The sequence below is a fragment of the Pristis pectinata genome, chromosome 3 (assembly GCF_009764475.1).
Source record: "Pristis pectinata isolate sPriPec2 chromosome 3, sPriPec2.1.pri, whole genome shotgun sequence".
Classification (NCBI taxonomy): Eukaryota; Metazoa; Chordata; class Chondrichthyes; order Rhinopristiformes; family Pristidae; genus Pristis; species Pristis pectinata.
In genome coordinates, this window is record NC_067407.1 from 44788359 (window position 1) to 44815583 (window position 27225).

The 27225-nt window shown below is 39.7% G+C and overlaps 1 protein-coding gene across 1 annotated transcript in view; it reads right to left on the reverse strand.

The window, feature by feature from the left end:
* The window catches only part of lamc1 (laminin, gamma 1), a 205420-nt gene that overhangs the window by 3462 nt on the left and 174733 nt on the right, over positions 1-27225 (reverse strand). Inside the window, 13 exon segments of the mRNA XM_052011503.1 lie at positions 4325-4424; positions 4546-4704; positions 10555-10686; positions 10688-10755; positions 15054-15168; positions 16444-16593; positions 16945-17089; positions 19125-19262; positions 21151-21230; positions 23123-23328; positions 24424-24580; positions 26144-26322; positions 26415-26557. Coding sequence (XP_051867463.1) covers positions 4325-4424; positions 4546-4704; positions 10555-10686; positions 10688-10755; positions 15054-15168; positions 16444-16593; positions 16945-17089; positions 19125-19262; positions 21151-21230; positions 23123-23328; positions 24424-24580; positions 26144-26322; positions 26415-26557 — 1772 coding nt within the window.

Consider the following 27225-nt stretch of genomic DNA (forward strand, 5'->3'; position numbering starts at 1 on the left):
CACCACTGCTTTCCTGGGCTGGGTGCTGTGTGGTAATTGCTGTGTCTGGAACTTAATTGGATTTCCATTATGCTTGACTATGGAGATGATGGTCAATCTTAACGGGAAATGGGAAGGCTGTCTCAAACAATGAAGGTGATACCTGCCTTTGTCTCACCCGATTGCAAAATGATTAGCTGAACCTGTGGTGTGAGGCTGCTCTTTGTCCATCTGCAGCAGCCCTATGTCCGCTTCCTGCTCAACCAAGAACTCCGGCACCTGACTCATTAAAGTATGCGTGACAATACCTGTATAAATCTCTGTCTACCCCTTTGTACTGGGAGAACTCGGGAGCGACTCTTAGTGAGTGCTGAAGAGAATTCTCCTAGCGGTGCACTGCTAATAAAGGTATTTGTTCGAATCGACCTCGTGGCACTGTGTTATTTACAGCGGACGGATAGGGAAATTGATTTCGGGACGACAATGGAACAATGTTTAGTTTGTTGTCAGCCTACTTTGATAAAAATAGTGCCATACTTAGGTCACTGGTTCTGGAGTACAGGTGCATAAAAGAATCCAAGCCATATAATTCAAACACAATTCAACCGATCATGTAGTAATGCTTGCATGGATGGCTTTCATAGGAGAAATAAGTTGTCATTTAACTGATTTCAAATAGCCCAAGTAACACAGTTTTAAGAGCAAATATGTTGAATTGCTAAAAATCTAAAAAAGTTTGCAGGTGTCAGAACTCTTTATTAAGTACAGCAATTTAGTTAAGTAAAAGTATTGTCCTATTGACATGCTAACTGGTATAAATTATGCACTTTGCTAATTATTAATCCGTGTATTCATTAATTGAATTTACAGTTGTTCAACTTTCAAATAGGACCAGATGTATGATGGTCTACCACTTCCATAAGCTATAAATAGATTCTTTGAATTCAGAGACTAATTCCAGTAACTAGAATAGTCAACAAAGATTATTCTGTTAGTTTTCTGTTCATTATTCCGGCATATTTTTGAATCTTACCAAGATGCAAAAATCAGTAGAAAATGCTTAGTGAGCTTCTAAAGAAATTAAATCTACCCAAGAATAATGTACAGTAAGAAAATTGCAAGATCTGTTAGTGCAGAAATGCTTGATGTTAATCCACACTGAATTTTTTTGTTGGTGTTGTTAACTTATTTTCTTCTTTCCCAACCTACCAAATTTACTGAGGGTTTTATTATCTTTAGTTATTTTCTTTTGCCTATCCAAAACATTGTATTGGAAATTCTAACTGCTTTACCAGGTTTATTCTAGCAGTTAGCAAGGAGCTATCTCTAGCTTAGTGAAAATTTCATAATATAATGAATATTTTTTAAAATCAAACTTCTGGTAGGAAGGGGGTGATAGGGTGTTGTGCGGGGCGATGGTACTTGGGAAACAAAGATTTCGTACAATTAATGGTGAAAATAGGAGTGTGCCAGCACAGTAAGATTCTTTTCTATCAGATTTTTTTTCCATTCATGGCTCAATTTAAGAAAAAGAAACATTTCTATAAAATAAACACAAATTGCTGGGAAAACTCAGCAGATCAAGGAGCATCTGTGGAAAAAGGCAGTTAATATTTCAGGTCTGTGACATTTTATAATAACTGAGAAAGAGAGAAACGAGTTAATCTAGGTAGCAGAGAAGGTGGGGGAGGGCAATGGGTGGAACAAAGGGAATTTCTCTGAAAGGGTGAAATACTGCAGTAGTTAAAGAGCAGCAGGGCAGATTATACAAAGGAAAGGAAAAGGCAAAAGGAGATGGCAGGCACAAATGTCTCACTCTAATGCAAACAGAAAGAAAGAACTATCTAAAGTTGGAGAATTCATTGCCAAATTGATTTTCAAATATCTCTGTATAATGTTTTGCTTAGACAGGCTATTTTGCTCTATTTTCCTCAGTGCTTTCAGGGCCAGTTATAAAAAGTAATTAAGAAAGATAGTAGAAATCAGGTAAATTGGGGCAGTTCAGAAAGGCTAATTCTTTCAATATACTATGTTCTGTAAAGATATCAGAAGAAACTGCCTTTTTCATATAAATTGTTGCTTTGCTAATTTGAAAGTTCGTTATATATATGAAACTGTAACTATAAAATGAGGAGTGACCAGGAGAGTTGATGAAGGCAGGGCAGTGGGGACATTATCTACGTGGACATTAGTAAGGCAGGCTGGTCTAGAAAGTTAGAAAACCTCAGATTCAGGATGAGAAAGCAAACTGGATAGAAAATTGGTTCGGTGGTAGGAGGCAGAGGGAAGTCGTGGAGGGTTTCAGGGGAGACATGTAACCCGTGGTGTGCTGCAGGGATTGGTGCTGGGTTCTCTCCACTGTTATATTTCAAGGATTTGGGAGAGGACATAGGTGGCATGATATCAAAATTGGTGATATAGTGGACAGTGAAGAAGGTTGTCTAAGATTACAACAGGACCCAGTTCAATTGGCAAAGTGTACAAGGGAACATCCGATGGAACTTAACCCTGACAAATCTGAAGAGATACATTTTGGGAAGTTAAACTAGGTTAGAACATAGAAATGGCAGGGCTCTGGGGAGTGTTATTGAACAGCAAGACCTTAGGGTAGAAGTACATTCTCTACCTGCGTCACCACTTTCAGGCAACTGAGTAGTGAAAAAGGCATATAGTATGCTTGCCTTCATTGGCTGAGGCATTGAGTATAGGAGTTAGGACGTCATGTTACAGTTGTACAAATTGTTGGTTAGGCCTCACTTGTACTATGGTGATCAGAACTACACACAATACTCCAAGGACGATGTGATTAAGTGAGAGAAGATGCAGAAAAGATTGATAAAGGTGTTGCCGGGAATGGAGGGCTGGGGTTATAAGAAGATATTGGATAGCCTAGGACTGTTTTCCCTGGAGTGTAGGAGGCCGAGGGGTAATCTTATTTATAAAATTATGAGGGACGTAGATAGGGCAGATAGTCACAGTTTTTTCCCCAGGATAGGGAAGTCTAAAACTAGAGGGCTATAGTGAGGAGGAAAGATTTATAGGGGATCTGAGGGGCAAGTATTTCCAAGTATGAAACAAGCTGCCGGAGGAGGTGGGTAGAGGCAGGTACAAGGATAGGATAAGTTCAGAGGGATATGGGCCAAACCAGGCAAATGGGATTAGCATAGATAGGCAGCTTGGTTAACGTGGTTGCATTGGGCAAAAGGGTCCATTTCCATGGCTGTATAACTATTAAGCAGAGATGCTTACTTAACTGCTAGAATAAATCAGTCGCAAGTTCCATTGAAGCATAAAAACTGACACCCGGATGCATGTACGATCTTGAATACCAGATGCAATACTGTGTGTGTGCGGAATTACCTGACTGGGACTTATTTTCCCAAAAATAGGTCTGTAACTGTGTTTCCAAAAGCCTTGATTAAAATTGTGCTCTCCTAATAGGTAGCAACAGGAAAACCTGGACTGGATATTTTGTCACATTGACAATAAATAGAGATAAACCCAACAGTGAATTTACTGCAACCCGAAACACTTTCCCAGTGCTCCAGTGACTGTCCTATCTCTCTGTTGTGAGCGGCACTCCATTGACTTTCTTTGCTCCTTCCCAGGGTAACCAGATAAACATGGGGTCAATTACATTTTAAAGTCACAATCAATCTTTGGTGCTTTAATTCCCCGATCTTCCTAAAAGGCGAGAAGAAGCACCACGGCCATTGATGGCAAAATTAGTTTGCTGGCCTGTATGACTGTGACCACTTAGTGGGTCTGAGTTTCTGCCTCCATTAGGAATCTGTATAAATGTACAACTAATATAAAACCTTATCACCACAAAATGGAGGCATTCTGACATGCTGAAACAGCCAATGAGAATAGATCATGGGAGAAAACTAATTCCAAGGCACCCCCACAGATAAAGGACTTTTCAGCAGTGTTTATATATGGAAAAATTGTAGCCTTTTGGTTGGTGAGAACTCAACAGCAACCTGAAACTGAAAAGGACCCATATTTGTTGTGTCATTGAACAGGGTTCAGCCTAGATCCATTTGGAGATCTCCATCCTGGATAAACATTTCCTAACACTAAAGTAAGTAGCGTGGCCCAATCTGTTGACACATTTGTCTACCATTAATATTTGTGTTTATGTCAATAAAATCACCTGATCTTAACATTATTAGGTGTCCAGTTGAATTATTCTTTTGGTCTCTTCATAAGATCAAAACTTGCTCTTTTACTTGTACCAATGACTTTTTAAAAAATACCTTGTAGGCAACTGTCAAAGCACCGCTAGCAGAGAATTTGCAATAACATAGCATGATCAACATGCAAGGTTTCCAATCAAACCTACCTAGTTCTGACAACAGCTTATTGATGGTATTCAGTACACCCTGCACGGCTTTTTTGGCCTTTCTTGCTTGCTCATCAGCTTCTTTTGCAGCTTGAGAAGCCTAGAAGAAAGAGTTTAAGAATATTTAGAATTTAAAATAATGCCTATATATTTACCATGAGGAAGTATTAAGTGAAAAATAATATTGACACCGAGTTGTCAAAAACTTGGAAGATCGTTACCATATCGGCCATCATCATGTCTTGATCTGCTTCTGCCTTTTTCCCAGCAAGTTCACTTTCTGCGTCTCTCAGATCTCTCATCATTTTACCCACTTCATCTTCCAACTTCATGGCATCATTAAATGTGTCATCTGCATCTTGTTTTGTCTTAGCAGCACTCTGCAAACAAAAGCATTGACCAAGAATTTTCATTTCAGCTCCAAGCTTAAAAATGCCATGTGTAAAAGAGGGGATCACAATCTTAAAATGAAAACAAGGTTGATGTAATCAGTGCAATTACCCAGTACAGTAAAACATACAACAGTACAGCACAGTACGGGCCTTTCGGCCTACGATGTTGTGCTGACCTTCATAAACCTACTCCATGATCAATCTAACCCTTCCCTCCTACACAGCCCATAACCCTCCATTTTTCTTACATCCATGTGCCTAAGAGTCTTTTATATGTCCCTATTGCATCAGCCTCTACCACCACCCCTGGCAGTACATTCCAGGCACCCACCAATTTGTGTGTGAAAAACCTACCTCTGACATCTCCCCTAAACTTTCCTCCTCTTACCTTAAACAGATGTCCTCTGGTATTGGTCACTGCTGCCCTGGGAAAAATGTACTGGCTGTCCACTCCATCTATGCCCCTCATAATCTTATACACCTCTATCACTCTGAAGAGAAAAGTTCTAGCTCACACTTTTCCTCATAAGACACGTTCTCTAATCCAGGCAGCATCCTGGAAAATCTCCTCTGCACCCTTTCTAAAGCTTCCACATCCTTCCTATAATGAGGTGAGCAGGACTGAACACAATACTCCAAGTATGGTCTAACCAGAGTTTTATAGAGCTGCAACAGTACTTCGTGGCTCTTGAACTCAATCCCTTGACAAATGAAGGCCAGCACACTACGCCTTCTTAACCACCCTATCAACTCGTGCGGCAACTTTGAGGGATCTATAGACTTGTACCCCAAGATCCCTCTGTTCCTCCACACTGTTAAGAATCCTGCCATTAACCTTGTATTCCTCCTTCAAGTTCGATCTTCCAAAGTGCATCACTTCACACTTTTCTGGATTGACTCCATCTGCTATTTGTCTGCCCAACTCTGCATCCTGTCTATATCCCATTGTAACCAACAACAATCTTCTACACTATCCACAACACCTCCAACCTTTGTGTCATCTACAAACTTACTAACCCACCCCTCCACTTCCAAGTCACATAAAAATCACAAACAGCAGGGGTCCCAGAACAGATCCCTGTGGAACACCACTGGTCACCGACCTCCAGGCAGATACCACCCTCTGCCTTCTGTGGGCAAGCCAATTCCGAATCCACACAGCTAAGTCTCCATGGATCACATGCCTCCTGACTTTCTGAATGACCTTACCATGGGGCACCTTGTCAAAACCTCCTCAAAAACTCAATTAGGTTCGTGAGACATGACCTGCCCCTCGCAAAGAAATGCTGACTATCCCTAATAAGACTATACTTCTCCAAATGCTCATAAATCCAGTCCCTAAGAATTCTCTCCAATAGTTTGTCCATCACTGACGTAAGACTCACTGGTCTATAATTCTCTGGATTATCCCTTTACCTTTCTTGAACAATGGAACAATGTTTGCCATCCTCCAATGCTCTGATACCACTCCTGTGGCCAGGATCATTGTCAATGCTCCAGTAATCTCTTCCCTCACTTCCCATAGTAACCCAGGGTATATCCCATCAGTCCTGGAGACTTATCTATCCTAATGTTTTTCAGAAGGTCCAACACTACCTCTTTCTTAACCTCAACATGCTTCAGCACATTAGCCTGTTCTACGCTGACCTCACATTCGTCAAAGTCCCTCTCCCTGGTGAACACTGAAGCAAAGTACTCATTAAGGACCTCTCGTACCTCCTCCAGGCACATGTTTCCCCCTTTATTACTGAATGATCTTACCCTTACTCTAGTCATGCTCCTTTCTTCATGTACATATAGAATGCCTTGGGGTTTTCCTTAATCCAAATTGCTAAGGCTTTCTCATGTCCCCTTCCAGCTCTCCTAAATCCCTTCTTAAGCTCTGTCCTGGCTACCTTATAATTCTCAAGAGCCCTGCCTGATTTTTGCTTCCTGAAGCTTAAGTATGCTTCCTTCTTCCTCTTCACTAAATATTTCACCTCTCTTGTCAACCATGTTTCCTTAACCCTACCATCCTTTCTCTGTCTCAGTTAGCTAAACCTATCCAGAATCCCATGCAAGTGGTCCCTAAACAACCTCCACATTTCTTCTGTGCATTTCCCTGAGAGTATCTGTTCCCAATTTGCGCTCCCAAGATCCTGCCTAAATTAGCCCTTCCCCAATTAAAAACTTCCCTATATCGTCTGTTCCTATCCTTGTCCATGGTTATGCTAAAGGTCAGGGAGTTGTGGCCACTATTTCTGAAGTGTTCACCCAGAGAGAGGTCTGTCACCTGACCAGGTTCATTGCCCAGTCCACATACTGTGCCAAGAATCCGTCCTGTACACACCTAACAAATTCTGCCCCATCTAAACCTTCTGCACTAAGGAGGTGCCAATCAATATTAGGGAAGTTGAAGTCACCCCCTTTTTTTGTGGTCTGACTAAAGTTTTACATAGCTGAGCATGACTTCCTTACTCTTACTCTCAACACCCCTACCAATGAAGGCATGCACTGAAACTGTGCCATTATTATTCTTAATTTGCATGCAGAGCTTTTTGACTCTCATCATGCTGCGTTACTGACAATGAGGCACATAGAATATTGTCCACTTGCAGCAGTGTTGAGATCTTTCTTAAATTTTAGGATATCAAATGCACTAATCCAGTAGAACAATTTGAGGTGCACATCTTTCCAAACTGATTGCTCACGATTCAAATTTGAAAAAATATACATTAGTGCAAATTAGATAATACCCTAAGCATCAGGCCACAGTCATCCTTACAGAATCATACTTTTCATTCTAGACTACACTAACACTGACCTTGAATTTCATTGCCCTAGGAGACAGAACACCACAGGTAGCAGTGAAATAGTGTAATGTAGGAATGGAGTGAATCTGGGATCACGCAGTATAATGATTGTTGTGGTACCTGGAGTCAGTGCAATCAAATTAAAAATAAGCAATGAAACCATCTACTCACATTGTATAAACACAAAGTAGAAAGGGCACAAATGAGGAAACTTTAACACTCCAAGAAGGTGGAGGATTTTTAAAGAAAAACGTGGTGGTGTCCAGAGGTATCTTGGAACATGAATCAGTAATGTTTAACACAGATGTGTAGCGAGCAATTAGAAGGCAAAATGGCCTTTGCTGGATGAGGATTCCAACAGCAGAACTCTTGCTCCATTTAAGTAGGACCTTGGTGAGACTGCATCTGGAATATCATGCATGTCTGGTCTACCTACCTACCTAAAGGACGTACTTGTGAGAGAGGGAGTGCAGCAAAGGTTCACCAGATTGATTCCTGGGATGGAGGGATTATCACATTATAGGTTAAGCAGACTGGCCCAGTATTTTAGAATTCAGTAGAATAAGGGAGTGATCTCACTGAAATGTACACAATAGTTATGGGGCTTTACAGTGTAGATGCAGGGATGGTATTTCCTTTGGCTGGAGTCTAGAGTTAGGGGTAACAGAATGAAAATAAGGAATGAGATGAAAATAAATTTCTCCACTCAGAAGGCAATGACTCTTCTGCACCCTCTACTCAATAGAGCTGTGGAGGGTCAATAAAAGCTGATAGATTTTTAGAATACTAAGAGAGTCAAGGGTTTGGGGGGGGGGGGGGGGGGGGGGTGGTGGTGGGCAGTGCAGGAAAATGGTGCTGAGATAGTTCAGCTATGAATTTTTCAAGTGGCGGAGTAGACTCAAGGAGCTGAATGGCTTACTCCTTTTTCTTATTTTCTTATCCATACTTAGAAGAGTAGCTTGGGAGCATTGCAACTTATGAGTTGGTGGTGTTCTGAGGGATTTTGCTGTAAACCAGACCTATGGCAGGAGGCAAGAGAAGCAATGCAAGGAAGAGATCCACTTGACTGTGTTCTTATCCACCTACATGTAAGCAAATGCATTTTCCCATGAAATAATTGGCAAGAAAGTGACTGTAATTTTGGAGAAATTACCACCATGCAAGGGACAGCAATGCTGTAAAATGGATTTTGTACAGGGCTAGCAGCTCAGAATTGGGTACCAGTGAGAGCTTACATCAACGGTGGTATTATATTCCAAAATAATTTGTAAGATCACGGAGAGGCATAATCTTCTCCCTTCCATTAGTACCAACCCGGCGCACCAAATCAGCTACATTGACTAAAAAAACATGCCAGGAGCTGCACAAGTCATAAATAAAAATGAGCTGCCAAATACTGAAGCTACAATACAGGACTACAGGCTTGTTAAACAGCAGGGTGCGGTTGATTTAAGGGACAAGTAAAGTCATACATTTAGCATTCCACCATTTGTGGAATTTAAATTAAAATATTCTTTGCAACATTGACCACAAAATTACCAGACTGTTTTAAAAGCTTATCTGGTTCGCTAATGTAAATTGAGGAGGAAATCTGCATTCCTGAACCAGTCTTTTCTATATATGACTCCAGACCTACAGTGATGTGGTTAACTGCTAACTGAGATGGCTTATCAAGCCATTCAGTTGCATCGTAACCACTGCACTATAACAGCAGAGATATAATACTGGATGGAGTACCTAGCATCAACCTAGGCTCCAAAAACTAGAAACAGCTTCATCAGTAAAACTGCAATGTTTCAAGAAGTTGGGCCACCACCATTTCCTCAAAGCCAGTTAGGAATGAAATTTCCAGCAAATGTAACATACCAATGAATAAATAAATCCCAAAAAGTGGCATGCGATAGACAGAGCTAATCAATCCCATGGTCACAGTTTGGACAATTGTCTTGATACATTCAGTTGCAAATGGCTGCGGAAAACTATTCAGGAGTGTGATCTCAACAAACATCCTCATTCCAGAGCCCAGCGCAGAATTCAGCCTACAGGGGTGTTGCAATTATTTTCAATCAGTAATATTGAGTTGGTGACCAATTCCTACATCCTTCTGAGTTCCACACTGTCACAGAGGCCTGACTTTAATCAGTTCAAGTCACGCTACGTGATTTTTAAAAACATCTGAGTGCATTGGATACAGCAAAAGCTGTGGGCTCTAGCAACATTCTAGCTACGGAGCTGAAAATGTCCTTGAGCTGAACAATTCCAGCACAGTTACTACCACCTTGGCCCTGTCCAAAAATTGGACAAATCCAAGCTGGACAATTATCACTTTGAGGGACATAGGATAGATGGTGAGAAAATAATCCCCTTAGCAGAGGTGGCAATAACCAGATTTAAATTAAGGGGTAGGAAATTTAAAGGGAGTTTGAGGAAGATTTTTTTCACCCAGAGGGTGGTTGAAATCTGAAGCGTGTGGTCTAAGGGGGTGGTGAAGATAGGAACTCTCACAACTTTTAAGTAGTACTAAGACGAGCACTTGAAACACAGTGGCACAGGAGGCTGTGGGATAAGTGCTAGAAAATGGGATTAGTACAGAAGATTGATAGTCAGCATGGATACAGTGGACCAAAGGGCTCGCTTCCATGCTCTACGGCACTCCATCAATTCACTCTAAACATCAACTATCAAGCAGTACCTTCTTATACCCTATTCATCGATGCTCAGTTTGGTTTAGATCTAGAAATACCTCCCTCCATACCTTAGCACAGAGTCCAAAAATGGACAAATTGCTAATTTCTAGAGGTGAAGTAAGGGTGATTGATTTTAATATCAAGGCAGTAGGATGGAAGAACCTCACCCATGAAGGTTGCAGCCAATCAAACAGGCCATGAATTGCCCACTTAAATGAATGAAACCCATGGAAGTCAAAAGTAAATCCTGGGACCAAAACTGGCACGCTAAATATTACAGTTACTGAAGGAATACTAGGTGAAAACCTATTCAGTAAGTTTCTTAATTACAGATCTACAAAAAAAAATTAGTATTTTACCTGTTGTAAGGCATTTGCAATATGCTCTGCATCTTCAGCCTTTTTTTGGGGCTTCAGAGGCATCCATTCTTGCATTCCCAATGCATCCTCTGCCTGTTTCGTCTTTGCATTAGCATCATCAATAGTCCTTCCTGATGTTAGGGTATTTTTTCAAAGCTTCTTCAGCTGCTGTTTTATTATCATTCACTCTCTTGTCAAAATCTGCAAGAAACAAAATTAATTGGCTCTTAAAACCTTGGACAGGATTGCGATGTTCCAATTTCCCTCGTTTAATATTTGTTTCCTATTAATCATTGGCAAGAGCTGCTACAAGTATTGTCTACTCTCTACAGTAATTTGGAACAGTAGTACAGAGTTAATCTATTTCTAAAAAATATAAATGCTCCAGATGACAGGGAGCAATCACTGTGGATAACAGGGAAAAGAGACTGAAGCAACATCTTGATAACAATAGAGTTACAGAGTTGTACAACAGAGAAACAGGTCCTTCAGCCCACCACGACCATGCTAATCTTTTTGCCTATCTACACTAATCCCATTTGCCCATATTAGGACTACATCCTTCCTGTGCTGGAATCAGGAGCAACAAAGATGATGCTGGAGGAACTCAGCAGGTCAGGCAGTATCTGTGGAGGGAAATAGACAGTTAATATTTCAGGGTCAAGACCCTTCATCTGGACTGAAAGATAGAGGGGAGGTAGCCAGTATAAAGAAGGAAAAGAATGAAGCAAGAGCAGGCAAGCAACAGGTGGATCCAGGTGCGGAGGGGTGATAGGTAGATTGAGGAGGGGAAAGTGAAAATAGTGACAGAGGCTGCGAGGTGACGGGTGGAGATGACAAAGGGCTGCTGATGATGGAATCCAATAGGAAAAGGTGGAGCATGGAACCAAATAAGGGGGGTAGGGTAGGCAGATTGGAACAGTGGGGGAAGGGGACTTGGTGGAAGGAGTGAGTGGGTGATGTGCAGTTGGACAGGGTGGAGGAGGGGAAAGAAACATGTTGATAGGGGACTGGGGTGGGTGTAGGAGGAACTGGGTAGATTAGGGGGAGAAGAAAAGGGACAGAGGGCTTTGTGGGTTATAGTCACACTGAGATGCAGCCTGGGAATAGGTCCTTCAGCCCATCAAGTCCATAATGTCCATCAACTACACATTTTACCTTAATCCCATTTTTTATTCCCTCCACATTCATGCCAACTCTCCCCAGATTCTACCACTCACCCACACACGAGGGGCAATTCACAATGGCCAATTAACCAACCAATCCATACATCTTTGGGACGTAGGAGGAAAGCTATGTGGTCACATGGAAAAACGTACAAACTCCACACACAGGTCAAGATTGAACCAGGTCTCTGGCACAGTGAGGCAGCAGCTCTACATGCTGCACCACTGTGCCACCCTACAGACTCATGCACACATGGGGCAAGAGGTGCCTGATAGGACAGACGGCTGGGTGCTTTGTGGGTAGCATGTTCAGTCTATCATTCATTCCTGGGTGCTCTCAATACATTCAATGATATTCCCAGTACCATCCCAAATGCTCCTTCTCTAAGCTATCGTGGACCAGGCATTCCCAGGAGGTAGTGGGGATGTTGCATTTTGAGGAAGCTTGGAGTACATCTTTGAATCTTCTTCTCTGTCTAAATTGTAATTACTTTCTCTGATTGAGCTCAGAAAAAAGCACACGTTTTCGGGAGTCTCATATTGGACATGTGAATGATGTGGCCTACCAATGGAGCTCACTGAGTGCAATGAGGGACTTAATGCTGGTATTATTGGTCTGGGAGAGGACACTGAGACATTGGTTCATTATTCTTCCTGTGGATTTGGAAGATTTTGTCAGACCTCTGCAGGTAATCTTCCCAGTGTCTGCCGTAGGTAATCTCATAAACAGATGGAAAGCAGGGATTGCTCCTGCCCAGTAAACTGAGGTCTTGTGCCAGATTTGTGGTCTTGATTTTCAACATTCTTTTCCTCAACCATCCAAGGGTTGTTCTGGTGCATTAAAGGCAGTGGTGAATTTCATTAATGCCTGCCTTTACTCAGAGGTGCCTCTACCCACATGTGTTCTTCTGGCCAATCCCACAAACAGGCTCTTGCATTCACCTTGGCCATGCATTTTTGCATTGTGGGCACTTGTAGACCACCCACAGGAACAAAGGTTATGGTAGAGAGAGGACCAATCACCTTACTGTGCCTTTCAGTACCATTCAAGCAGGCCATTCACCACCAGCTTAATGGGCAAATGGGGATGGGAGATGAATTCTGGGCTTTTCTGTGCACAAATTTAAGGGGCTACAGAGTTAGGCGATTCTCTCCTGAAGACATCAGACACTAGCAGGCAAAGGGCAGCTCACTGGAGTGAGCCTTCAGCAATGACCAATTTTTTCAGGAAGAGAGACTTTTGCACGCAGTAAAGTTGTAGATGGATTCTCTTTTTTCAAATTGTTACAGAGCGGTCCAGTAATATTATGAAACTAACTGATCATAACCAGTTTTGTGAGATCTTGCTGAAACTCTCTTTGCAAATGGGGATGAAGGCTTTCAATGGGATTAGCATACAAGGTCAATTGGAGTTGAGAAGTGGTACTGTTACATTCACCTCTTGTCAATGATTACAAAATGGTTAGTGGTGTGGGTGCAGTCTGGCACTTCTGTGCTTACTGAGTTGGGAGTGATGCCTGTGACGAGAACTTGTGGACAATCAAATTGGCCCTGACAGCATGTCCAAAGTGGGACTCCTTTAATGCCACCTGACACATCATCCTCCTCACATCCAGGAGAGATTCAGACAAAGGGTAGGCCCTCCTGCTGTCTAGGTTGTGCTTGAGGCAGTAGAAGACAAGAGTGTGAAACCCATTCTGGTGACTACTGGAAGGTGTGATGCAAACTGCATCTTGATTGCATTATTCACTCATCTGCTTTTGGTCGTGTGGCTTTCATCTTGTGGCATTCATTTGCACTCACTGGAGCTTGGAGAACAGCTACAAACCAAGGAGGAGATGGTCATTATCGCTCAAGCCCCAACCCCAAGGACAGAACAGTATGCACCTGAATTCTGAGAGGTAATATGGATTGCTCAAGAACAAAGGAGTCATGGGCATACCCCAGAGTAACACCACCTTTGCCTCCATGGGCAGACTAGTACAGTCACAGGTGCATAGCTCTAAGGTCACAGTCTCCAGCTATTCAGAAAACTTGCATCTCTTCAGGTTTTTATCTTTGGAAAGATCAAAATAGAATTGTGGTTTCTTGAACAATACGATGGTGGTGTTTGGTGCAGTATAGCGCCTAGGGAAGTAAACCCTTCATGTTACCCTCCCTTGGAGACGCTGGACATGCCTGTGATGCTGATCCCACAGCTGCGGCTATTGTCACGTAGCCAGTGGGACCACCACTGAAAAGTCCCAAGGAGGAAATAAATGGTGAAGTGGTGGTATGCTTCACTCAGAATTATTGAGGATATTTGATGCACAATTCAGAATTAGTCTGTTTCCAGGGTGTTCGGCATCAGGCTGCAGAGTTTGTAGAAATTGTGCAAGTAGTCCTATAATCTCACTGTGTTTCACAAAATAGGGCAACTTGAAATTGTACTTCTGTTGCAAATGACCAGTAATATGTCCAAAATGGAAAAATGTGACCCAATTTCTCCTCGCTGTGTTCTAAACAAACTTTGCCCAATAGCTCGTGCTTTTCTGTGACAAACAACCGATTAAGTGTTTACAGGAGTCACAAGTGCCTGACCCATTTTCCAGTCTAGCATGATACTCTCTGCTAAAGTGCTTCACAAAACAATTTCAAGGCACTTGGACCTTTCACTTTCTTGGAATACATCAAGCTATTTCACTCTTAATGAAATCCTTTTGAAGTCAAATCATTATTGTTTTGTAATTAATGAGATGAAAGCACTTATCAAGATCTCTTGAATGAATCTGTTTTGGTGGCATTGGCTGAGGGAAAACTGTTGGGAAGGGCTGGATAATTTCCCCGTTTCTCTTCAATTTGTGACATGGTACCTTTTTACGTCCACAGACAAATCATTGGCTTAATGTCTCACTCACATGTTGGCACTTCCAACAATGCAGCACGTCTCAGTGCTACAGTGGAACGTTAACACAGATTCTGTGCTCAAGCACAAGAATGTTCATTCTAATTTCTCCAGAGTTTAGACATTAAGGAGCAATTAGCATAATTCCTGTACATAATCTAAGTAGTAATAATATAGTCATTTCTGAAATTTTACCTCACTGACCTAGTATGTTGGAATATTTTTAGTGAAATTGGAACCCTAAAGGCACTTGAGTTCTTATTAACTTAGTTCTTCTGTTTCCAATACCTTCTAAAGATGACACAGATTAATATATAATATCAGCATATGAATAATGTCAGTTAAGCAAAGAGATGACTGGATCTTTTGTTGACCATTTTCTCGTCGAGTTTCTTTTGGTTGGGCCTCTCTCTTCACTGTATTATTACCAGAAATATAATTTAGCACACCTTGCAGGTTTCTGAGAATATCCTGAGCTTCCTGCAGGGTGGCATTTCCTTTCTTGGCAGCTTCTTCAGCCAAAGCTTTAGCAGCATCTGCACGGGCAAGCAATTGGTCAGCAGTCTTTAGGGTAGAGAAAAAGGTCAGAATGAATATTTTCTTCACATCTACAGATTCCAGACAAAAAAATTACTGAGTAATTTGTCACGTTATTTAATAGTTACAACCCCATGTTCTATTATTTTAGTAGACCTACTACATCCAATCACTTTATCATGTGTGTATCAGTAATTAACTCTCTCTCTTAAGTGCTGATTTCTCCAAAGCTCGCTTAGCCAGTTTCACTTAACAGATCTCAAAATGACCATACTTGATGCCTACCTTTGTCCCTGATCCAAAAACTGAAAAATATATCACTGGATGTGGAGACCAAATTGGGCACAGACCTCAATCTGATTAACTAAACCAGTGCACAAACCTGTAATTTATTTATTGAGGAACACCATTTGTTTCATTGCTGTTCACAATGAACAGCATTTGCTTCTGGACCATCAGCACAGCTGCATTCCATGCCTAGAATACAACTTCTTCTAATACTTGCAATTAGAATGGCCAAACTGCTGATGCCACAGAAGTTAATATAAACCATTATAAATATAATGAATACCAAGGTTCTGGGAAAGCAACTGCAGGAAACTTCACATATCAATAGGTTCCAATTATAACTCTTCCTGCATTGTTTATGAAATTTAATTCAATTCTTAATCCAGTATATTATCTCTCTGAGTGCAGTATGCAAATTAATCTTTTCTATTACTTTCCTCAGGAGAACTTCAGCAGAAGTTTCCTCCAAATTCAATGCCCAGCATTTCTTCAAATAGCAAATTGGTACATGGCCTGCACCTAAGACTACATGTAAATTTATTAATAGCATCTTGTACAATGCCCTTAGTTCATAGGCCACTCCACTTTACAGAAAACAAGGAAGAATTTGCTTGTATTTTATCTTCAACATACAGGTCTTTGGCTATATACTTATCAATTCTTCCCTCTTCCACATCCAAAGCCCTGCTACTGAGGCCAATTGCCAAACATCACCTTTCTTACTCTCTTTTCTCCTGCACCACCCCAACCTGTTCTCATATTCTAGCAAATGGTAAAAACAAAACAGAAAAATCAATTTATTGGCAAGAATAAAGGAGATGGAAATTAACATTCTATGCATGAAGGGATCTTGGAAGTACACAAGATGGTTCCCTTCAAACATTGTTCTCAGTTGTGTTTCTGCACGTGGAAGTGTGTTACAATGTGAGGGAGCAGATGAAAAGAAAACTAGACTTAGTTCCGTCCTTTGAAAAGTTACATTTTTAATCTGATACACAGGAATCCACATTTTACCTGCTGTTCTGTTTTTCCCTTTTCCAAGAGGTTCTTCACTTCATTTTCCTTTGCTTTCAGGTCATCTCGCATATCATTATAATCCTTCAGCTTTTGGTCGATTTCACTATCCAGATCTGCTGCATCATTTATGATCTTTTCTGCTTCATTCTAACAGACAGGTTATTCCACTTCAAATTATAGTTTATATAGTCCATAATTTAACACTTATCTTCCCACAGTTTCCAGCCATTGCAAAATATAGTCAGCTATTAAGAATTACAGGTTAGTCTCTCCCTCTTGTGAAAATGTCCTTATTTCAGCCTGCACATCCTTCTTATGAGGATCTAATAACCTGGTTAAAAACCCTTCATCAAAGCAATTTGTAAGTGTACCCTGCCATTTCAAGGTGGCTCACTATCAGGAAATCCTGATTTCCAGAAGTACCGTTTAACCCCAATCTACAATCCACAGTAGATTGTTTAAAAAGAAATATTAATGATGGTGCAAAAATCTACATACCTCTAAGGCTTTGGTATCCACTCTAGGCAAGCTTGTCAGATTAGCATAGATCTGTAAAGCTTTTTTACCAGCTTCTTCTGCCTCATTGTGTACTTTAGCAGCTTGTTTTTCGAGCTCTCTGGACATATTTTTAGCTGCATCATACCTTGTTGAAATAGTATGTATAGTATTAATATCACACTATGCATTCTGACATCCCAAGAAATAAGATGCTTACTTTCAGAATCCTTTATTATTAAATAACCTGTTACCAATACACAAGGCCAGCTGGAATACAATTACTTTCAAGGATTCAAGAATAAAGTTTGATTTTTAAACTAGATTAGGGACATTCCAACATACGATGTCCACTACTTAATATATCCCTTCCAATATCCATTTCTCCACCAGCCATATTTTGTTTGTTACTAAGGCAGCATTTTTGTGATGATGTACATTTTATTTGGTGAATACCCATAAAGGATGCATTATGTTTTTATTATCTTAATTTAAAACTTATTTGTTAATAAAACAATATTACTTCAGATATCTGCAATTAAGAATTTTAAATGTTTAGTTTTTTAAATGGAAATTCTTGACCCCTGATACATAAGTAGAGCTGATTTCTAATCTTTTACAAACAAAATCATTTTGTTTACAAAAATCGCTTCCCTAGTCTCGCCAGAGGATCATTTATCTCATGTAGAAAGTATTGAAATAATTAAAGAGTTCCTAAATTGTTATCAACCTATGAAGAATAGAATGATAAGCACAGAAACAAGCCCTTTTGGCCCACTTCGTCCATCCCAATTGTGATGCCCATCTACAGTAATCGCATTTGGTTGTGTTAGGCCTGTATTCCTCTACTCCTTTCCTACCCAAATGCCTTTTAAAAGTTGTAATATATCTGCTTCTACCACCTCCTCTGGCAGCTAATTCCAGATAAACACCACCCCGTGTGTGGAAAAACTTACCCCTCAGATCTTCTTTAAACTTGCCTTCTAGTTCTAGACTCCACTGCTCTAGGAAAAAGACTTTGGCTGTCTATAAAACTCCGTAAGGTCACCCCTCAGCTTCCTCACTTCCAGTGAGAATAAATCCATCTTGTCCAATCTCTCCTTAAAACTATAGTCCAGTCCAGGGAATATCCTGCTGAATCTCTTCTCCATTCCCTCGATTGCTACCATACCCTTGCTGTAGTGTGGCAACCAGGACAGTACACGATATCCCACGTGTGGTCTAAATAATGTTTCGTACAGCTGCAACATGACATCCCAACTCCTGTACTCAATGCCTCAGACAATGAAGGCAAGCATACCAAATGCATTGTTCACTACCCTATCCATCTGTAACTCCATTTTTCAAGGAACTAAAGGACTAACACACCCAAGTCTCTCTGTACATCAGCACTCCTAAGGTTCCTGACATTTACCTGATATGTCCTACCAGAATTTGACTTCCCAAAGAGCATTACGTCATACTCGGCTGGATTAAATTCCCCCTGCCCCCTCTCTGCCCAATTTATCTATGCCCTGCTGTATCCTTAGACAACCTGTTTTGCCATCTATGACTCTACCAATTTTCATGTTGCCTGTAACCTTACTAATCAGACCACCTACATTCTTATCCAAGTTATTTATATATATTACAAACAACAAAGGTCCCAGCACTGATCCCTGTGCAACATCACCTGTTACAGACCTTCAGGCAGAAAAACACCCATCCACCACTACCCTAAGCCTTTTGGATCCAGTTTGCTAACATGCCTCTGATCCTTTGTGCCATAAAATTCAGGACCGGTGAACTATGTGGAACTTTTGTCAAAAGCCTTACTAAAGTCCACGTAAACCACTCCTACCACTCTGCCTTCATCAGTTTGCTTAGTTACCTCTTCAAGTTCAATCAGATTTGTGAGCCATGCACAAAATGATGCCAACTCCTGCCTTTCCAAGTGAACACAAATCCTGTCCCTCAGAATCTTCTCCAGCAGCTTCTGGTGTTATAATACACATCCTCCCTCAGCTCCTCTTTTCCCAGCCGAATCTGCTTTTGATAGTAACTTTCCTCAACAGCAAATATTATGTGTATCATATTATTTGGACAGTAAGATCTTGAGCCATTAATACTACAAATAGCCAAATCTATGGTTAAATTTATCCCTCTCCACAGTTCAGAAATAGACCTAAATGTCACTGACTTACATTTTATTTAAATCATCAATTGTATTGGTGATTTTACTTTCTTCTGCAAGTGTTTTGCGCAGCAGTTCATAGGCTTTGGTGGAGGTGTCATTAGCATCCTTGGCAATCTGTTCAATTTCATCCGCTTCATTCTTGTGTCTGCAGGAATTGAAAGATGTTTATATTAACAAAGAGCAACACACATTATATTAACAAACTTTGTTCTGCTTCAAAGCTCACAGAAGGTTCACTTTATGTATGTATTAGCTCTCCAGTCATATTCAACTACTTTGGAGTTCATTCTTCAGTCATATTTGGGAAGATGTGCAATGTCAGAACCATTACTTGGAGCCTCAAAATGTACCTCATGCTGACCATAAAAGTGCTTTTATAGTTGAAAGACTTCATGTTCTGGATTTATAAACTGATGTTCACAAACTGCAATATTTTTCAACATATTTCCTTTCTCAATAGGGATTCTTAAGTTCTTTATTAGCAGTGTCAATTTTAATAGCCGCAACAGCACAACGAGGGATTCACTGATATCTCCAGTTTCCAACAGTGGCTTGGGGTGTTTTCTGCGTGCTGTATGTACTTTCTGTTTAAAAAATGCATGGTTTGAAAGTCTGTTCTTGATGCAACAGGTTCACAGGCTAAATGTTGGCTTTACTTTAGTTGATTAGCTTCTGTAAAAGAAGCTTATGTAATTCAAGCCACAAAAATATTTGCTGCAGTATTTTTAAAAAATCAATATTCTACCGACTAGAAAAAGCCTTCCCTCTCCCCTCTTAAAATATGCACACAGATAATCAGTAACTTTCTCATCCCACTGAAACAAATTTTATTAAGAGGCAGAACATTCAAATTTTACACACATTTTCAGCAGTTAAGTAAACCCTTGGCATCTATTTTATACATGCATTGATAGCTTGCAAATCTCACAGTGATGCCTGATAAAAATAGGCAAGTTCCAAAGTCATAGACAAAATCATTTAACAATGTAAATTGCTACTTTAATCTCCAATTTTGATATAGGTTAGTAGTAAATTAACAAATACAGTCAATCCCTGATTACTTGGACGTGGCTTGTCTGACTTGCAATTAACTGTGTTTCCTCAAAAAAAGTGTACTATTGTCTCTGAAGCCAACTCTGATCACCCCTGCATGACACGCACCCGGCTGGAGCCCTGCAGTGGGCTGCCACTATAGTAGCTGAAGCCCTGGGGCAGATTACCACAATCCCAACTGGAAATTCAGGGCAGGCTGTCACTCTTCAGGCTGGGGCACATTTAATTGTGGTAGTTGCTAAGCTGCTGAACCAGTCTCATATGTGTAATTGCCTTGAGTTGAATTGCACAACGTACTGAGCAGCATGCTTGATGCTTTTTAATGTGTTCTGCATATCCTTGGAGGTGCTCCCCTCCATTACACCAGATAATTGCAAATCAACTGTAATAGTACACTGGATGGCATTGGAAGTTTTTGTTATTTTATGTATATGGGAGGGGTTGAGAGGGGTGGGCATAAGGGTAGGAAGATATGGTAAAATCTTGCAACTGGAAATGATGCTAGGTAAAAACAGGCTATATTTGAACTGCTAACACAAATGGCCTGTATGAAATACCAGAATAATTAAGGGGGAAGGCTGTTGGAGAGAATCAATTTAATGGCAACCTACAGAAAGTGAAGTGCATTCATAGATAATTTCAGCAGTCGTGGAAAACATCTTTTCAGGATTGGCAAGATAGTAATTGTTGACAACGTGGCCAGCATTTTTCTTTTTATTTAATTGAAAAGGTTAGTATGTATTTACAGTTAAGTCAAAGCTTCTTGATAGTTAAGAAATGAACAGCCAGCCATCTGGAGTCTGTGAGGGGGAACTGATGTGGGCTGGAGTCCAATCTGTCATTGGGCCCAGGGTAAAGATGCTCGACTCGTACAAGTAAAGTTTGGAATTCTCAATCGTGATAAACATGGAAATCCAGTCTCCAAAAGTGAAACACAGAAGGCATGTAACTTGAATCACTGAAAGATCATTGAAGTTTACCTTTCTGCAAGATTACGAGCTTCTTCTGCCAGGAGTGTCATATTATTTGGATCAGCACTGGAATCTGGCATTGTTGCTGACTACAGAATAATAAGAATAATCAATTTACCATCCAGGAGTATTCTCTGCACATTATGAAATGCCTTTGAAGCACTTAACCTCAGAAAATTAAATGGAAAATTCTTCACCTTCTCATTGGCAACTTTCATACAATAAACAATTTTTAACTTTAATCCAGAGACATGCAAAGAGAGGTTGCTATTATCAGAGATTATGCCAGGAGCATCTATGTCACCTGGAGTGCCCAATCTATCTCTCTTTGAAAAGGATGACAAAAGCAGTAATGGTCTCACTTCCACATTAACCTATGCTGCAGTGTTGACTGGGTCAGATGTTAGTTGGGTTGCCAGTGGTCCCATAATGTATGGAACCTTTCCTGCCTGAAAGATGTTGTCTGTCCCATATGACATCAATATAGAATATCAATTTCCCCTCACAATATCAGCAGAGGCCTTGGGCCAGGAAAGCCACAACTCCTTAAATGGAGCAGCCAGAGAGATCATAATCCAGTTTATCATGAAGCATTGTGTCATATCATAACTGGAAGCAGTGTGGAGGCTGTGACTGAAGACTCAAGGCAAGAAGTCAACTTCCTCACTGTGTGTAATATTTTCTTTCAGAGATTAAGATGGAAACAGCTGGCTCTTTGAAAAACATTAAGCTTCACTGCCTTTTTCTTAATAGCCTGGAGTTTTGTCTTTCTAGTTTAATAGCCAGATTTTGAGAATGAGTATCTATTAATTTCCTACATTATTTTTACATTTTACTCTTTACACTTGTTTAATATCATTACACATTACAGGGGATGGTTTTACCCATGGAACTTGTTCTGCTTCCAGAACTTATTATATAATGGAGTTTGTAGTTGAAACCCCACTCACAACATGCTATGCCCACAACCTGTCCTTGTTGGAACACAAGGTTGGCAACCCTAAATGTAGCATGCTGCTGCTTCAGTAGTGCCATTGGCTTTACAAGATGTTATCCAACTGCCAATTGACAACAGTGCAATTTATACAAGCAGCTTATTGTTCCTTTGTCAACCCCTACAAATTGCCAAAGTTTCACATTCCCTTGGTAGAGCCTTTCTTAATTAATAGTTATATATTTAAAAGGATTCAGTGGAACATTTCTACTATCTGGAAAATTAAGAGTTGTGTACAACATTACATCAGTACCATCAGCTCTAATTCTCTAGCTGCCGTGAGAGTGCATGCATGGAGGAGGGAAAAACAGATGAAAGGTGGTGGCAATGGATTAACAATTTTGTTTGAAGGTACGTTCCAGGTTAAAAAAAAGGGGAAATCAAACAGAACAACAATTTTGTTTCTGAGGTGGCTTCAATCAAAATACATCTCAGTTCATCTAACGAATACATAAACAGTTTGTGTTAGAATGGAAAAGCACCGCACTGCCGGCAAAAATAATTATTAGTCTATCAGATTGACATTACTTGTGAACTCAAATGACGCGAGTTACTATGTGTCATATTAATCCACTCAGAGGTCAGTATAATTCCATTTATGTTACATGCTTATGGGCTAGAATAATAAAATTAATCATTGTTCATGATAGATCACATATGGGTTAGAGTCCAACTGAGACATCCAACCATGATCAACCATCTGACAGAATCTTCCACTCTGCAAGAAAAAAATTAGCTGCTGGAAGCATTTAACTGGCTAATATTATGAACAGCCTGAAAAGAAAGACTAGGAAAGAAGTGAACTTTTATTTTCACAATGTGAATGCCTTCTTCGACCTTATATTAAGTATGTAGGTACCAGAATAAAATTTTAAAGCTTAGTTTACAAAATGTTTAACTAAACATTATGGCAAAGCAAGAATTGCTCATTTATGAACTTGCCCTTTGCTTCCATGTTTCCAAAGTTATTTGCACAGAAGTACCTACCACATTTGCTATGGTTTTCTTGGCCTTTTCAAGCTCCTTTCGTGCATTTGAAATTACTCTCTCTGCATCCTGTATACGATTATTGGATCGCTCAGCCAAGTCTTCAGTATGATCTACTGTATCCTTTATATTTTGCAGACGCCCCCACTGAGTGGATAGAGTGTTATTAATTTCGGCCAAGCGGTCCATAAGACTTTTGTCGACATCTGTTAAAAAGTTCCATTAAATTATTTGGGAAAATTTCACAATGTATGTGTATTTCTGCAGAGGTACAATCAAATTCTATTTTGGCTGGTGAGCGAATAGCAAGATGGGCATTTAAAAAAAAAACTGCACCATACACTATGGAGACTCAAAGCAGGTTAATATGAGGTAATCAGATCAGAGGTAAACCACAAATCCTCCATTGCAGAACATGGAAAAAGAAAATACAGGACTGATTCTCACAAATAATATGTCATGGATGCCCTGCCAGATTGGCAAAGATCAAATATTAAACAAGCTGCAACACGTCTGAATGATGGTCTTACAAAGGTCTCCAATGAGTAATTTTACTGCTTCAAATCTGTCTGAAACTTCTACAGTCAGATAAAATATTTTTGCCATTGAAAAATTTCAGCTTTCCCATAAAAAATACATGTTTAACAAAAAGGAATTTCTGGCATTCCAAAAAACTACATAACTTTTAAGCAATCATAAATCTTCCTTGTATGATGAATTATTTTCCTCTCTACCCTACCATCTTGAATATTTTACTCTCTTTTACTTCTTTATCGCAAGTCAAATCAATAAATACCTCACTCTGTTGAGATGCTCTGAGGGCCAGCACCCTAAAAGTACCTTGCCAAAGTGACTGTCCTTTTTTATGAACAAAGACAATACCAATAACCTAATCAACAAGAATGTGCAGGGATCAACATAAAGCCTCTCCTTAGCCAATGGGCTGCAAGTGTGTGTGAGGAAAGGGAATAAAAGGTGGTAATGTTCTGCACATGCCTCAGATCTCTGCAGGATACACTCCCCTCATTTATAATTCAATAATCCCTATTTGCCATTTCTGTATCTATTTTATTATGAGTAGCTGTGATTAGATATTTAAAATATCTCAGATGTTGAAGTTCTTAAGAGTTCTTAGATGGTTAGTTACTGAGAGCAAGATGGGCATTAGAGTCTCTAATTTATTAATGCAATAATAGGGACAAATTTCAGTTAATGTAATTATAATAAGCATCAAGTTCTATAAAGTTCACTGGAGTTTGTAATTATGCTATTAATGTCAAGATGTTAGATAAAATAAATACCTCTCATGTTTTCAGCATCCCTTAGTAAGTCCATAATGGCTCTTTCAGCTTCCTTCAATCTCTCTTCAAAGGCCTTATCACTCACTGTGTCCTGGCTCGTCCCAAGATTTGCAATTAGATCTTCCAAGTCTTTAAGTTTCTGTCTATGTTCGTTTACCTGAATACGTGATGTGATGAAAAATATATCTACTAACATACAATTGCTCAACCAAATCAAAACAAGATAAACAAGGCAGTCACCCAAAACTAGTTTTGTCAACTTAAGTCAAAAGTGATAAATCCTGCTGCATACAAAAATGTCCTTGGCATGTAAATACTTTGCTTCAAAATTAATTGAGATTGAATTACTGATTAAAGCTAATATATTCTTAAAATGTCTATTAAAAAAAATAAACTCAGTTGTTTTCTCTTTTTCTGGATTTACTGACTGAAACATGACTACAAATTTGAGCATGCATGCATGCATGTTATTATTCAATTATAATCTGTGGTCAGGTTACTGAACGTGATTAACTATTATAGCAAGTTTAGTTTCATACGTAATTCTTTCCTTCCTTTGCTACAAGTAGTCATTCAACTGTGAAGGCTGTCTTCGCACCATCTATTCAAGTGAGGAAACTTTTAAATTAGTCTTCTGAGATCGTGACTCATGGGGTCAAATTCCACAAATAGATTTATTTGGACTTTCTAACTAAGGCAACAACATCAAGATATGATGGCAGTAAGTTGGAACTTGCAGAATCACAGTACAGAAACAGGCTTTTCAGCTCATTATTCAGTTCTATGTCTGTTCTACACAGTAAGTGCTTCTTAAGTCTACCAGCATCATTCTAATCCTTTGCCTCTCATGGACTTTCTGTTAAATGCAACCATGTTACTCACCTCAACTCCAAATTCCACATTTTAGCCACTCTGTCTAAATATACATTTTATATGTTACTGAATTTATGAGTGCCAATTATACCTTCTGTTTTTAAAGCACCTACCTAATTCACTTACAAAAAAAATCATACTTCCTGCTTAAATAGCTTATTTTATTTAATACCTCATTATTTCACTTTCTGGTCATCTTAAATTTGTGGATTCACTTGTTAAACCTAGGTAGGAAAAAAAAACACTATTTTGTATTTGCATAATTGCTGTGCTAGTGTTAACCAGTGCTGGATCTTTTCCAGGAAATTATATTCATTCTATAATTGCGTTCCTAAGACTTCACAATAGCCTCCATTGGAATAGGTGGCGAAAGCATCCAGAGCAGATTTAACGGGATGCAACATGAATCTGGGTGTGGGCCATCATCTAGTATCAAAACTCAACTGTTAGACTCAGGAACTCAGTGACCTTGATCCCCACTTTCACCTTAGAGAAATATCAATTCTATTATTAAGTCTTTCAAGTGAGTTCACCAGTTTAGAGGCTGCATGTAAGTTGCGTGGACTAAATGGATCCAACTAGGAGAGACAAAACCAATTTTGCATGGGCCAAGGGAGATGTGCTTCATCTGGACAGGGCTGGAATCAAACCCGAGAAAAAGGAATGTTAAATAAGTCACTCCACAACCTAGATTATATACTGCAAGTTCTCAGTTTGATTTTCAAATAACATCTGATGATCTGGCAGGAGAGATAGGAAAAGATGACAACAAATTGAGGCAACCTCTGGCTGTATTCACAAGACAGTGGATTACAAAATAATATGACTACGAAACTCAGATTCCTACCTTATCTTTCACCAGTCTGTAGCAGGCAGGGCACTCCTGACAGCCAGGTCTTGTGCGATTGTAGAAATAGTTTTCTTCACACTGATCACAATGAGTACCTACAAACCCTTCCTTACAATCACATTTTCCATCTTCCTTGCATTGTAGTGATCTAGAACCTTCACGGTCACAGTCACAGGCTGCAAAAACAGAAAGGCAATTTATAGATATTTCTCTAAAGAATTGATAAATAATTTTTACTAGAAGTCTGTCAAACAATTGTTGCACTTACGTTTGCATCCATCCCGACTAAATCCAAAATGATAAGGTTCGCAACTGTCACACTGCCGACCAACGACACCAGGCTGGCACTCACACTGTCCATTTTGAGTGTCACACTGCCCGTTAATAGAACCAATGGGATTACATTCACACCTGGGAGCAAACAGTGAATTGAAATCAGGCCCTTCATGTTGAAGAGTAATGTTAATCACTGGATTGTAAAATTATAAAGTTAGCTATCTATTTCCAAATTCCATTATGTACTCTGAAGGCTTGTTGCACATTATACCAGAAACAACTGACTCAAGTATTTTTCATATTTTGTGGAGTTAATGGCATACAATTCTAGATAACATTGTGATGGGAAGAAAAAAATGTATTTTTAATGACAGGACTATTGTGCAACCTCATTTCTATAACCACCATTTAAAACAATATTTGTAACCATTGTGGTACAAGTAAAATGCATGACGAAGTGTAACAGAACAGGATTATCCCATATATGTCATTGAATATAATTCATCAACAAGAGTCGTAAATAAGTTGCCAGCTCAACCTGTTACTGGGCTATAAACAAAATATTGGATTACAGTAATAAGTCAAAATCCACTATTAGAAGTTCAAAATTGGTGTTTTAGGAAATACATGGTGACTTCTATTACTCTACTGAACTGAGTGTTAGTGTTACTTTCACAAATGGCAATAGCTTAATGGAATTTATTGGCCTGAATTTTACAGTTCTCAGCAACAATGTGGTCACTCATTACTATGCTTACTATTGTTCATTGCTTTTATGGGCTTTTCAAAATCAACTTATTGGG